Source organism: Ornithorhynchus anatinus, chromosome 20 (genome assembly GCF_004115215.2).
Source record: "Ornithorhynchus anatinus isolate Pmale09 chromosome 20, mOrnAna1.pri.v4, whole genome shotgun sequence".
Classification (NCBI taxonomy): domain Eukaryota; kingdom Metazoa; phylum Chordata; class Mammalia; order Monotremata; family Ornithorhynchidae; genus Ornithorhynchus; species Ornithorhynchus anatinus.
Window position 1 is genome coordinate 11,595,644 of NC_041747.1, and position 15,117 is coordinate 11,610,760.

Here is a 15,117-nt window from a genome sequence, read left to right on the forward strand (position 1 = left end):
CCCAGGCTCATCTCGCTCCAAATGGGTGGGCCACTGGTAGGACCCCTGTGTGAGAAGCAGCGTGGCCTGGCGGAGAAACCCTGGCTCGGGAGTCAAAGAACCAGGTGCTGATCCTAGCCAAATCCCTTGATTTCTCTGGGCCTCAGTTTCTCCATCTGCAAAATAGGAATGCGATACCTGTTCTCCCTCATACTTATTTTTATTTATTAATCTTTTTATGGTATCTGTTAAGCGCTTAACCAAATGCCAGGCGCTGTACTAAGCACTGGGATAGGTGAGCTATCTGGTTGGACACAGTCCATGTCCCTCATGGGGCTCACAGTCTTAATTCCCATTTTACAGATGAGATAAATGAAGCCCAAAGAAATGAAAGGACTTGCCCCAGGTCACATGGCAGACAAGCGGGGGTCTTGGATCTAAGAGTAGGAGTTAATAACTGAATTACCTACAGTTGCTAGTAGAGAAAGATAATTCTTTTTTTTCCCCCTCCCCTCCCGCCCTTCCTAAGTGCTTACTATGCATCAGGCACTGTTCTAGGCCCCGAGGTAGATAATAGCTAATTAAGTTGGACACAGTCCCTGCCCAATGTGGGACTCATGGTCTTAATCCCCATCTGTACCAGAGGAGGTAACTGAGGCCCCGAGAAGTGAGGTGACTCGCCCTAGGTCACACAACAGACAAGTAGCGGAGCCGGGATTAGAACGCAGGTCCTTCTGACTCCCAGGTCCATGCTCTCTCCGCGAGGCCACGCTGCTTCTCGACTTAGCTTGGGAGCCTCAGGCGAAGCGGGGATTGTGTCTATCCTGATTACTTTTGTGCCTTCCTCAGTGCTTAGTTCAGTGCTTGGCACATCGTAAGCGCTTAAGAAGGCATAGCGGATAGAGCACGGGTCTGGGAGTCAGAAGGTTATGGGTTCTAATTCCTCCTCCGCCACTTGTCTGCTGTTTGACCTGGGGCAAGTCACTTCACTTCTCTGGGTCTGTTACCTCATCTGTTGAATGGGGATTAAGATTGGGAGCCCCATATGGGACATGGACTGTGCCTAATCTGATTAGTTTGTATCTACCCGTGGGGTTAGTAAAAACACCCGGCACATTGTAAGCGCTGGTTGTTTTTCCGAAGTAACACTAACCTTCGAATGCTTGCTTCGGAGAGAGAAATCCTTTTTTTTTTCTGTCAGCTTAACCAAATCAGCTGTATGGACCACACAGTTCATCCCTCCTCAGATAAGATTGTGAGAACAATGTTCTTGCTTATGTAGATGAAAGGGATCAATGTTGGGTATGCTTTAAAAAAAAATCCCCTTCACATGTAGCCAAAGGGAACTGACCGGGTTCTCTGTGACACAGTTGTCAGCGCAACTTGATTTTTCCACGCCTGGTGACTCAGGAAAAGCTCAGCTTTCTGGGCCATTCATCAGAAGTATCGGGTGGCAGAGATCACTCACTTACCGAGAGCGGCATCCAGCCTTCTCAGCGGGGGCCGGGATGGGGCTGTGAGGTGTCATGGGATCCTGTAGCAGCCAAAACATCCCGAAAGCAGGAAAGGGAAGAAAGGTGATTTTTTTGGCTTTCAGGAAGGGGCGGGGCCCGGGACCGAATTGGGATCGCTTTGCCGCTAGAGGAAGTTGGTAGCGACTGTGAGCCCCTTGTTGGGTAGGGATTGTCGCTCTCTGCTGAATTGTACTTTCCAAGCGCTTAGTACAGTGCTCTGCACACGGTAAGCGCTCAATAAATACAAGTGAATAAAGTAGATTGAGCAGCAGTCGGCGAGTGCTAAGGAGAGTCTGGGCAGTTGAGATTTTTCTAGATCTGAAATTTAGAGAAGTCGCTCTTTGTAGTGACCGGAGTTGATTTTGATTTTGAAACACTACTCAAGACTACTAGCATATGTTGAAAATGCATCACCATCTTAACGAACCGAGATTTTGGATGGGGAAGCTTTTTTTTTTTCTTTGGATGGTGTTTACGACATGACGGTGTTGGATTTTCTAGGTAGAACATTTAGTTTACGTGAATTTCACTTGTCACCTCAGTTGTCTCACTGTATGCTGTCTTTTAAATGATGTGGTTAGGATAATGCTGGGACAGTTGCTTTTTAAAATCCGCAGATCATCATTATTACACGCAGGCTTAATGCCTGTAATTAGGAAGCTAGTTCATGTTGTGGGCCTTTGTTTGAGCATCAGAAAGAGGCACTTTTGTTCTTTTTGCATGTGTGGATCAAACCATAGTTGATGGACTACTCTTTCCCAAATCATATTATTCTCAGTGAACTTCTGTGGCTCTGTGCTCTGACAGTAATCCACGTCCTGGGTAGTGTCTGTTAGTGTCTTCCTGATTAGTGAGTCCTTGCACTAATATGAGGTTGTGTTTTTCCATTCCATCCCATTAATAGCCACTATTTTTCTCTGACATTTGTGGGTATTACGTGTTTTATAGAAGGAAGAGATTACAATCTTAGGGTCAGGATTCAGACGCTCACAAAAGAATGAACTCATAAATGGGCTTTCTTTCCCTCCATTCTCCTCCCTCCCTCCTCCTCTCCTCCTCCTCCTCCTCCTCCTCCCAGTCCTCCTTCAAATGAAAGGAACCATTCAGGGAATAACCTGGAGTTCAGTGTCACCACCGCCAAAAACTGAATTTTTCATTTTTAAATAGTTGAGTACGTCAGTTATTGTGTCAGGTTTGCATTTAGTCATGAATGATGGTTTCATCTCAAAATTGTATACAAAGGCCAACAGTGAACACTATAGCCTAGCCTTACTTAATTTTTTTAAGGTATTTGTTAAGCGCTTCCTAGGTGCCAGGCACCGTACTAAGCGCTGAGGTAGGTACAAGCTAATCAGGTTGGACACAGTCCCTTGTCCCATATAGGACTCACAGTTTTAGTCCCTGTTTGGCAGGTGAGGGAACTGAGGCACAGAGAAGTGAAGTGACTCGCCCAAGGTCACTCAGCAGAAAGTGGCAGAGCTGGGATTAGTACCCAGGTCCTTCTGACTCCAGGCCCATCCTCTAACCACGATTGAATGAATAAATTAGACTACGATGCTTCTCTATTTGGTTAATATTCCATTTCAGCACTTTTGGACAGTTTTTATATATGTGAAGTAGAGTCTTTGCCCTGTCATTCAAACATTCCTGGATTTTGAACAGAAGAATAGACCATCCCTTCTACAGGCTTTTCGTATTTATTAACACTCAATTTTGTCCACAGAGGCTGGGATCAGGCCCCATGCTTTTATCATACTTGCCCGAGAGCCTTGTAAAATGCTCTGCCTCCAGGCTCTCAATATCAGCAAATCAACGTCTAAGGTTAAGACTCTGTGGAAGTGTACCACGAACGGGGCACTGTATCCTAGTTGGGTGGTATTGTCAGCTTGAAAAATGACTAAGTTTATTTGACCTACCCTCTGTCTGAACTGGGGAAGCTTGTTAGGAAGTAGGGAGAGTATTCTAGGTGTGTTACTTGAATACAGGATTGCCTCTCTTTTTTGTTTTTATGGTATTTATAAGCATTTACTATATACCAGGCACTGTACTAATCATTCTGGTAGATACAAAGTAATCAGGGATACAGTCACTTATCCCACAGGGAGCTCACAGTCTTTTATCCTCATTTTACAGGTGAGGGAACAGAGGCCCAGAGAAGTGAAGTGACTTGCCCAGGATCACTCAGCAAAAAAGCAGCATGATTGTGGGATTAGAGCCCAGGTCCTTCTGATGCCCACATTCTAACCCCTAGACAACACTGTTTCTCTTTTGTGTTGTGAAAAAAAAAACCTACCTCACTTTCTGGAGGATGGCTATTAGCCCTTGTAATTTGGGTCCATTGCCTGGAACCTGTTCAGAAACCTGAGCATGTGATTATATAGGTTTTCTCTTTCTTTTTTTTCCATTTGAAGATGGCTTTGACTGTTATGTTTATTAAAGTTCCTCAACAAAGAGTATTAATAAAAACCATATTGAGAAATAGGGAATACTCTAGGACTTCCACAGACTTAGCAGTTTTCATCCAGTGTTTGAAATGTCTGGTTCATTATGGGATCAGTCACTATGGAGACAGTTGGATCGTCTGGTTTTTGTTCCCATAATAATGTTCTCGGCAACCTAGATGAGATGGTTTCGGTTCTTCGTGGTAACTGGAGGAATTAGTCTTGGAGGAAGATTAATCCTGAAGAAGGAATAAATTTTAATTTTGGGGGAACTGAGGTAGCCATGAATTTGTTGTTAGCAATAGTGATGTCATGCAAATCTCTAACAAATAACAATCATTTATCATTTAGGTGCTACAGAATATTTTAGAAACAGAAAATGAGTATGCTAAAGAACTACAAACTATTCTTTCAACCTATTTACGACCATTACAGACCAGTGAAAAGTAAGTTGGATTACACATTCCTTTTGTTTTTACTAGCGAATAACATTGCTCCAATATTCCCATTCCTCATTTTTCCATGTTTAATTTAACTCTTTCAAAGCAAAATCAGTTTATGGAATTGAGGTAATATGCTGTGTTTCCTTAGTTTTGAATCGCATATGTAGAGCAAAGTTTTAGTGAGAAGGGAGACGTGCTAAAACTGATAAGTTTTTTTTAATTTTTTTTTCAATTCCAGGTTAAGCGCAACAAATACTTTATATTTAATGGGAAATCTAGAAGAGATACGTTCTTTCCAGCAGATGCTTTTACAGTCCTTAGAAGAATGCACCAAGTAAGTAGAACGCCATCCGATCGTAAACATCAGATGGCACCAGCGGTCTTTTGGGGGGTTGTATCTATTTAAACTGCATCCAGATTCTTATTTATATAGATTAAAGGGCTGAGTTACTTTATGAAATTTCAAGGGTTGGCTCAATTCTTCCAGCAAAATAAACCAATTGGTCTTCATTTCCAAGAGTATTTTAACCTATAAGATTTCTTCTTTTATGATTTTTCTCAAACTGCCTTGCCAGTGCTTTTGTTATTACTGCAACTTTCCACCCGGAAGAGGATTTTGGCATGTCTAAGTACGGCTTGCCTTAGAAATATAGCTCGATTGCTGCTGTGTTAAAGTAGCTCAGAATGCTCAATTTTGTCATTTCGTGGTCATTCTTGCAGGGGTAGCTTTCTCATATATACACCTTGAATACCCGCTCGCGTCCACTGCTCAGAATTGAATCGGAGGATCCCCTTTCCTTATTGGCTCTGCATTTAGCTGTTCCAGAAAAGTCATTTGTCCTACCCGAAACCTTACCTCCACTTTTCTTCTTGTTAAATTATTCATCCGGCCGGTGCGAGGGTAATGGGGATCTCTCACTGTTGTGTTGTGTTCCAATTTTGTGGCTTCTCTACTCTCATCTAACATTTCCAGATCACTTTCCTTTATCCTGTCAGGTGACCTATGATGCCGCCAGTCAGTCAGTTGACCCAGCGCTTACCTATAGAGTTGATAGGCCTCATAATCTAGAGGACTATGATGTTTGTAAGTTTAATTGATGTCCAAAGGGATTCCATGGGCTCCACTTGTCTCTTAAGGTTTTACGTTGTCACATACAGCCAGTGTCATGTGCCCGTCGATCTGTTCATCCTGATAGACCACCGCTCTCCCCAGCTGACCACCATTCTCTCCATCTTCAAGGCCCTCCTAAAATGGCAGCTGTTCCAAGAGGCCTTTCCCAACTGTCAACATTTCCCTGTCTTAATTCTTCCTTCGGCATCACCTGTGCACTTGAATCTGTATCCCTTAAACCCTTGATTATTATGGCACTTGGTAACCACTATGTGCCAAGTACTGTTTTAAGCGCTGAGGTAGTTAAAAATTAACCTGGTTGGACACAGTCCCTGTCCCACAAAGGGCTCACGGTCTCAATCCCCATTTTAAAGATGCGTTAACGGAGGCACAGAGAAGTGCAGTGACTTGCCAGGGTCACACAGCAGACATGAGACGGAGCCGGGATTAGAACCCACGACCGTCTCCCAGGCCTGTGCTCTAGCCACTAAGACATGCTGCTCCTCTTACCTTTTGATATTCACCCCTCCCTCAGCCCCATAGCACTCACATACCTATCCGTCTGTAGTTCCTTGTAATGTCTGTCGCCCCTCCAGTCTATAAGCCCCTTATAGACAGGGATCGTCTACACCTACTCCTTTGTATTCGTCTACATCCACTCTGGAGAATTATGCTCTCCCGAGTGCTCCATACAGTGCTCGGCTCCCAGTAAGCACTCAGTAAATATAATCGAAGGCTCGGTGTTCCTGAATTTCTGCCCTGACAGATCGCTATCCTGTGGGTCGTCTTCTCCCCGTCAAGCCTCGGGGGTGCCGCAGATACCGTGGGCGAAGTGCGAAGCTTTCGGCCATCTTAGGGTGTGCTGGCATTAGCGTTAAAGAGTTTAAATGTATGGGATTTGCTTTTTTGCCAATTCCCTCGTCTGCCAACTTCCCCATTAGATCAGCCCACTCATCCGCCTTCATCGTTTTCCTCCAGTGTCATGGATGTTTTCCTTCAGATCTCCCAGGATGCCCTGGGAGTTTTCAATCCACGTTCACCGGCCGCCTCCCGGTGACATCTCTTTAACCCATCCCCTACATAACCTTTCCCTCCCTTGGATTTCTGTCTCGTCCTTCTTCTTCCTCGTGTCATTGGTCTTCCCCATCTCTCCCCCTCCCCTTCAAGTCGACCTTCTCTCCATGAAGAACACATTTCCCACCCTTTGCTCACCTTCAACTTTTGATCTCTTCTCTTTCCCTCTGTTGGCAGTCGCCGTGAATTTTGGCTGACAATTCCTCCCTGTAAAACCGCTAAGAACTTACCAGGCTGAAAATAAGTTTTAGCGCTTGAAACTTCTGGCAAGGTTCTAAGGTTTATCGCAGCTCTTTGTATCAGAACCTATTGTGAAAAGATGGAGCGTGCCAAAATGCCTAAACACTGGCTTGCAACCAGAAGTTTAAATCTGTTTTTCTCTGGGAGCATTCTCTTGATGCCCGATGTGGTGTACTGACAGGCCAGTGAATGGAACCAGTCCAGTTATTTGACTTTCTTTTTTTATGGTATTTGTTAAGTACGTACCGTGGGTCATGCACTTGTTTAAGCAGTGGAGTAGATAACAAGTTTATCAGTTGGACACAGTTCCGGGCTCACATTCTTGAATTGGAGGGAGGTGGGTGTAATCCCCATTTTACAGATGAGGTAACTGAGGCATGGAGAAGTAAAGTGACTTGCCCAGAGTCCCACAGTCAGTAGTCGGCAGAGCCGGGATGAGAACTCAGGTCTTCTGACTCCCAGGCCTGTGCTCTTTCTACTAAGCCAGGCTGCTTCTCATGGCACAGTGGAGCTCATTTCCTGCTACAACTGTTACTACTAATGATGGTATTTGTTAAGCATTTACTCTGTGTCTAGCGCTGGTATAAGTGCTGGCGAACAAGCTAATCAGGTTGGACGAAGTCTACGCTAAAGACATTGGGTACCTCACCAACAAACGTTTTCCGTTTCGGCTTTTTGGGGGGCTTTCACTTAAGCTGTCGGGTTGATGGAGTGCCGACCCAGGAGTCAGGTGACCTGACTTAGAGTTGTGAAGTTTCCATGATTTGGGAGACCTAAATTGAGTCTGTTACCATATCTGTGCCGTGGAGCCTCGTGGTACCTTCTGTTTATCCTCCTTTTCCCAATCTAATGTGGGTCGTTGATCATTATTCTAGAGCTGAAGACAAGAGGAAAAATTGGCTTCCCCCACATCTCCTTTCCTCTTCAATATGGATGACGGATATTTCCATAATGGGGAATGGGAGGAATGTTTCCAGTGACCAGTTTATGATGCTTATTCGGATAGAGCTGCAGGCTACCTGAGACTGTGGAGGTTCTAATTCCCGCTCCGCCACTTATCTCCCCCTCTAGACTATAGGTCATCATGGGCAGGGAATACGTCTACCAACTCCATTATATTGTACTCTCCCAAGCACATAGTACAGCGCTTAGAACGGTGCTTGGCACATAGTAAGCGTTTAACAAATACCATCATTATTATTACAGAGCTCTGCGTCCAGTAAACGCTCTGTTGATCGAGGGATCTCGGGAAAGTCACTTCAGTTCTCCACACCTCAGTATCGTCAACGTCTGCCGTCCCCGGTTCAGTCGGGCAGCAGGACGCCGGGGTGTCAGTGGAGGCCGAGGCTGTGGGGCCCGTGGCCGATCCTCGGAACGGGAATCCCAGCTCAGGCCACGAGCCCAAGGTCGGGTTTCCCGCCCTCCGGAGGCGACAGACCGCGGAGGCCGAGAATAACAGCCCAATGCCCCCATCGTCCTCTTCCTCGCCAAACCGAACCCAGATGCCAAACGCCTCAAGCTTCCCTCAGCCCTGTCATTTCAGCCTCGCTGTCGGTTTCGGTTTCTTTGGGGAAACAGTAATCATCCCACCGTCAGTCCCGTCTGTGGTCAGCCATACCAGAAAGTACTAAAGCCCGGGGAGGAAAGCGGCCAAGGAAGAAGTGGTTGGCCACCAGCAGGGTTTGATCTGGACTCAGAAAGTACAGTCCAGCTGGGGAAATCCTTAATCGACTGTATTGATTGAGCGCTTACTGCGCGCAGAGCACTGTACTAAGTGGTTGGGAGAGGACAGTGTAATGGAGCCGGTTGACACGTTCCCCGCCCACAGCGAGCTTATTTCTTAGGAAGGAGTCAGTGGGCTCTGTTGTACTCTCCCAAGTGCATCATACCCTGTCTTCTAGACATTGAGCTGTTTTGGGGCGGGAATGTGTCTCTTTATTACTTTGTACTCTCCCAAGTGCTCAGTACTGTGGTCTGCACACAGTAAACATTCAATCAGTATGATTGAACGGATGAGTGAATGAACTGAAAAAAGCCCTTTAAGCTACTCCCGCAAGGAATCCTAATTGTAATTCAGAGCATTTGACCTTTAAGACTGCCGTTTCAACTTGGACATTATTTGCTTCCGAAGCAATCTGGATGGTTAAGATATAGACTTGTCTGGAGCCGGGGAGGTGGACCAAATGACCTCAAACTCATTTCCAGGCCTCGTATTCTGTATGGTCTTGGTTAATAGAAATGATGGTATTTGTTAAGCACTAACTATATGCTACTCACTGTACTAAGCGCTGGGGTGGATACAAGCAAATCTGGTTGGACGCATTCCCTGTCCCACATAATAATAATAATGACGTTGATATTTGTTAAGCGCTTACTAGATGCAGAACACTGTTCTAAGTGCTGGTGTAGATACAGGATAATTAGATTGTCCCACGTGGGGCTCACATTTTTTAATCCCCAGTTTTGCAGATGAGGTGACTGAGGCACAGAGAAGTTAAGTGACTTGACCAAGGTCACACAGCAGACGAGTGGCAGAGCCAGGATTATTCATTCAATAGTATTTATTGAGCGCTTACTATGTGCAGAGCACTGTACTAAGCGCTTGGAATGAACAAGTTGGCAACAGATAGAGACAGTCCCTGCCGTTTGACGGGCTTACAGTCTAATCGGGGGAGACAGACAGACAAGAACAATGGCAATAAATAGAGTCAAGGGGAGGAACATCTCGTAAAAACAGTGGCAACTAAATAGAATCAAGGCGATGTACATTTCATTAACAAAATAAATAGGGTAATGTAAATTAGAACCCATGACCTCTGACTCCCAAGCCCGGGCTCTTTCCACTAAGCCACACTCCTTCTCTAGGCCACATTAGGCCACAGTCTCAATCCCCATTTGACAGATGAGCCACCTGAGACCCAGAGAAGTGAAGTGATTTGCCCAAGACCACACAGCACATAAATGGCGAGCTGGGATTAGAACCCATGACCTTGTGACTGCCAGCCCAAAGCTCTATCCCCTCGGCCATGCTGCGTCTCCAATAATTACGGTATTTGTTAAGCGCTTACTATATGCCACACACTGCTCTAAGCGCTGGGGTGGATACAAGCAAATGGTGTTGGACACAGCAGCCAACCCCAGATACTCTGCATTTGTCTTAATACCACTTTGCTCCAGAAAGTTTGCTGAGAAAATGTGACCTTCTCCTGAGATGTGGGAACCACCCTCTGATCTGATACAGGGACATTGCTTCAGCATGGACTTTTCTTGTTTCTACCGTGGAGTTACAGCGCCGTGAATAATTCTGTCATGACTAAAGTAATTTGTGTTTCTGTTCTGTATGTAGACGTCCATTAAGCATTCGAAATTCCTATAATTGCTTTTTAATTCTCGTGTCTAAAATACAAGGATTCTGTTGGAATGTCGACTTCTGAATAAATTAAATGAACTAGCAATCATTTTTATTAGGTGCGAGCGTGTTAATTGCGACGAGCCAGTTGGATATTAACTATTGTTCCTAAGACAGCTAAAGGAGTTAGTAATGACACGCTCATTAGAATGAATAAAATATTCATTGTTCCCGAGAAATTCCGAGGACTGGAGGAATCCAGAAAAGTCAAAAGAAAAATGAATTTTCGGATTCTTTCGGAGCAGTTTGTCTTAGGATGATTATCCCATATGACGGGGGTAGGGGGAGTGGTATGATTTCGGTCGTAATGAATGGCAGCTCCCTCTAGATTGTAAGCTTGTTGTGGACAGGAGATGTCTGCTATATTGTTCTGTTCCTAAGCGCTTTGTAGAGTGCTCTGCACACAGTAAGCGCTTACTGGAACCGACCGACTCTGCCAATTGAATTCACCTAACAAACCCAAGTCACGCAGCCGTGAGTCCCCTTAATAACGGGCTCTTGCTGTCTGGTGCCGGGCTGCAAAATGTTCCAAGCGCTTAGTACAGTGCTCTGCACATAGTAAGCACTCAATAAATACTATTGAATGAATGAAAGCAAGGGCTTTGACTCGGAAAAAAAAGTATACCAGCCGTGGTGGGCGAGGGAGGCAGCAGCATGGGAAAGCCAAGGGTCTGGCTGCCGCTGAAAAAGAGGAGCCTTCTTTCTCATTTTCTGTTAAGCAGAAGCCTCTGCTCTTGTCCTTTGAGTGGTTCTGCGATTAACCCGTCTGGTGGCCATCTGAAGTAAACTCTGACTAAAATGTTGCCATCCCTCCCGTGAGAGAGAGATCTTGTCCTCTCATCCTGACTTGGTGACTGTAAGATTTAAATTTTCTTCAGAGGAGGATTAATTTTTTTATTACCGTTCTGAGGTAATGATAATAAGAGTGGTATCTGTTAAGCGCCGACCGTGTACCAGGTGCTGGGGTAGATACAAGATAATCAGGTCCCACATGGGGCTCGCAGTCGAAGTAGGAGGGAGGAGAGGTGTTGATTCCCCGTTTTGCGGATGAGGGAACTGAGGCACATAGAAGTGAAGGGACTTGCCCAAGGTTAGTCATATTTATTGAGTGTTTACTGTGTACAGAATACTGTACTAAGCGCTTGGGAGGATACAACAGGCACATTCCCTGCCCACTATGAGCTTACAATCAAGAAGGGAATAGAAGGAGTCATGGTAGTGGTGGGATATGAACCCACAGAGACTGGAGGTCATACAGCAGGTCTGTGGTGGAGCCGGAACTAGAACCCAGGTCCTCTGACTCCCAGGCCCATGCCTTTTCCACTAGATTGCACGGCTTCCTGCTAGACCACATTGGTTTTTTATTTTCTTTTTTTAAAGGTATTTAAGGAGTTACAATGTTCCAGGCACTGTGTACTAAGCACTGGGATAAATACAAGCTATTCAGGTTGGACACAGTCCATGTCCCACATGGAGCTCACAGTCTTAACCCCCATTTTACAGATGAGGCCACTGAGGCGCAGAAACGTGAAGTGACTTGCCCTAGGTCGCCCAGCGGACAGGTGACGGAGTAGGGATTAGAAGCCAGGTCCTTCTGACTCCTTCTAGTCAGTGGGGGATTATTCTCCTGGTCTCGAGTGACTACATGAGTTAGAAAACTTACTGAGAGAGTGGTTTTAGTACCTGGTGTGAGGGAGACCTCTTTCTCCAAAGAGGGTCCGAGCTTGTGTTCTTGTCATCTTTATTTTGACAACTGCCCACATGGACATTTCCTGTTTCGTGCCTGTCCTTCCTTAGGCTGCCTGAAGCTCAGCAGAGGGTCGGAGGCTGTTTTCTCAACCTGATGCCGCAGATGAAGAGCTTGTATCTTGCGTACTGTGCTAACCACCCTTCCGCGGTAAACGTGCTCACGGAACACAGGTAAGCGAACTTTTACGTTCAGCTTCAAAAGGGGTGAGGGAGGAGTGGCCGCGTCTTCGCCGGATAAATAGGAGACAAATTTTAAAAGACCTTTGACTTGTGGGGGCGGGAAAGAGAGACAGAGCTGCCGGGAGGGCGGCCGTTGTCTTCCTTTTTTCCATGGTGTTATGCAAGTGGTTCATTCTTGTTCTTGTTTCTGAGTTTGTGGGGTGAGTATGCAGAGGAGTATTCATCAGCTCTCCCCCTCCTCCCTCACTTCTCCCATTTCCAACTACCTTCCACACACTTCACTTTCTGACACCATCCTAGGGAAACAGCATGGCCTTGGGGGAAGAGCATGGGCCTGGGGATCAGAGGATCTGGGTTCTAATTCTCCCTCCATTCTTGTCTGCTGTGGGACCTTGGGAAAGTCACTTCTCAGGGCCTCAATTGCCTCATCTGTGAAATGGGGTTCAGGTGTTCTCCAACATGTCCAACAACTTCCTCCCATTCTCCCATCTCCAACTACCAAGGAGGCCCATCCTGTATGCTCATTGGCCTACCCCCTTGTCCTAGAACAAACCCTGGGTGAACTGCTACTCTTGCTGTTATGGTATTTGTGAAGCACTTACTATGTGTCAAACACTGTTCTAAGCGTTGGGATAGATTCAAAATCATCAGGTTGGCCACAGTCGCTGCCCCACTTGCAGTTCACAATCTGAATAGGCGGGAGAACAGGTATTTTACAGCTGAGGAAACTGAGGTGCAGAGAAGTGAAGTGACTCGTCCAAGGTCACACGGCAGCCAGTTGGCAGAGCTGGGATTTGAACCCAGGTCCTCTGACTCCAAGGCCCGAGCTCTTTCCACTCGGCCGCTCTGCTTGTCAGTCAGTTGTATTTACTGAGCGCTTACCATGTGCAGAGCAGTGTAGTAAGCGCTTGGGAGACCACGGTATAACAGATGTATTCCCAGCTTCTCTGGAGTGGATGGAGTGGGCTCTTATGAGCTCCATCAGGAACCTCTCGCTGTTCCATCTCTCCTTTCCCAAATAGACTAGCCCAGTGTTTAAAAGCCTGATTTCTGTGACGCCTTTCTTTTCCATCTCCTTTTGTGTGGCTGTTATCTCTTGGAAAAGGTACCTTCTCTGCCTACTCCAAAACCAGTAAAGCCTAAACCCTGTAAACACTTAAAAAATACCACAATTATTACGCTTATTATGTGTGCTAAGCCCTGGAGTACAGAGCAGACGCTTAAATCAGATACAATCCTTGTCTCCCGGGGGGCCCAGGTGAAAATATAACTCACTAGCCAGGGTATAGCAGTAGCAATAAGAGAAATAACTTGTTGGTTACAAAAGCAGGCTCTAAAGAGTGACTTAAAAGGTGCTACTTTGAAAAGAATGAGTTCCGTCCTTTGTAAAAGGAAGCTTTTTTCTTTTTCTTTTTTTTTTTTTTTACTAAATTTGTGGGATTTGAGAAACACGCAGAGATCTACTGGTAAATCTGCGAAAGTTTATTTCTCAAAACCCGTTCTGTTGAAATGGGAAAATGTCTTGGTTTTTTGCCACTTCATTAGGGATTCAACACACGTGTCATTTAGGAAGAAGTCTTTTTGTTGAATCAGTGGTGACAAATATTAATAACAGTAATTGTGGCATTGCTTAAGCATTTACCTGTGTGTCAAACACTGGGCTTGGGGTAGAGACAAGTTAATGAGATTAGGCACAGTTTTTTTTTTTCTCCTCTCATTTTGGGCTAACAGTCTTAGGGAGGGGAGGTATTTTAGGCTCAGCAAATATTCTGTCAGGGGAGCCCCCTAATGTGTTTTGTACTACTGGGGTGTCTTTCTAACATGATCAATTTTTCCATTACTTTGTACCGTGCTTTATTCTCTCAACATTCTTCTCTGCTTCCCTAGTGACTTATCCTATATTCTCCTTTTTTTTCCTATTTCCTGCATTCAGCTGTCAAAAAGTGTTGAGAATTAATTTTAAGACTATCTTAGTATTCCAGTATTCCGAGAAAAGTAAAACTATGTCCAACAATAACCCATCCTTCTTCCAAGGCTTTTTTTTTTAAACGGTATTTGTTGAGCCCTTACTTTGTGCAGGCAGTGTTCTAAACACTGGGGTTAATCAGGTTGGACGTAGTCCCTGTCCTACATGGGGCTCATAGTCCCAGTAGGAGAGAAATCCGATATCGCATTCCCCTTTTACAGCTGAGGAAACTGAGGCCCAGAGAAGTGAAATGACTTGCCCAGGGCCACACAGCAGGCAAGTGGCAGAGCAGAATTAGAACCCAGGTCCTCTGACTCCTAGACCTGTGCTCTTTCCACTAGGCCGTGGTGCTCCTTTGCTTATTTCAGCATTGTTATTTTGGTTTCTTGACGATGTTACTTGTGGCTTGTTACCTATTCTTGTCAGATTTTGTATCTCTCTAGCCTGACTTAGTTTGTGAGCCCTTGTGAAACAGGGATTTTGTCTGATCTAAGTGTTCTCTCTCTACTCCAGTGCTTAGTACAGTGCTTAGCATGTAGTAAGCATAATAATTGTGTTTTTTTTAAGCTTCTACTATGTGCCAAGCTTTGGGGTAGATACTAGATCATCAGGTCAGATATAGTCCCTGCCCCACCTGGGGCCAATAACTAATATTACTTTGAAAGAAAAAACTGCTGGTAAAATGCCTTCAAAATAACTTGGGAATGGTGATGCAGTATTTGAAAACAGAGCTCTGGAACTAAAATGAAATGACCCAGAATTTGATCAGTTAGGAAATGTGTGTTGAATTGGACCATCTCCCCCATAAAGTTTTATAAATTGAACAAAATGTCTCCATAAAAGCAAAGTTTATGCCAGATTTACTTGGTTTAAAATCATTTCTGGAAAATGAGAAGAAATAAAAAGGAGAGAAAATCTGACAGCTGTAAACCAGCTATTCTGGTAGGGAAAAAAACTAACAGGTGTAGAGAAATCTTTCTTAAATATAAATCTGAAACTTCTTCAGAATTT

The 15,117-nt window shown here is 45.0% G+C and overlaps 1 protein-coding gene across 7 annotated transcripts in view; it reads left to right on the plus strand.

Annotated features, from left to right (window-relative positions):
- The window catches only part of ARHGEF7 (Rho guanine nucleotide exchange factor 7), a 120,664-nt gene that overhangs the window by 67,151 nt on the left and 38,396 nt on the right, over positions 1-15,117 (plus strand). For all 7 annotated transcript variants that reach the window (XM_029048353.2, XM_029048354.1, XM_029048355.2 and 4 more), the window contains exons 7-9: positions 4,286-4,380; positions 4,616-4,711; positions 12,009-12,131. In XM_029048353.2, coding sequence (XP_028904186.1) covers positions 4,286-4,380; positions 4,616-4,711; positions 12,009-12,131 — 314 coding nt within the window. The remainder of the gene's footprint in view (positions 1-4,285; positions 4,381-4,615; positions 4,712-12,008; positions 12,132-15,117) is intronic.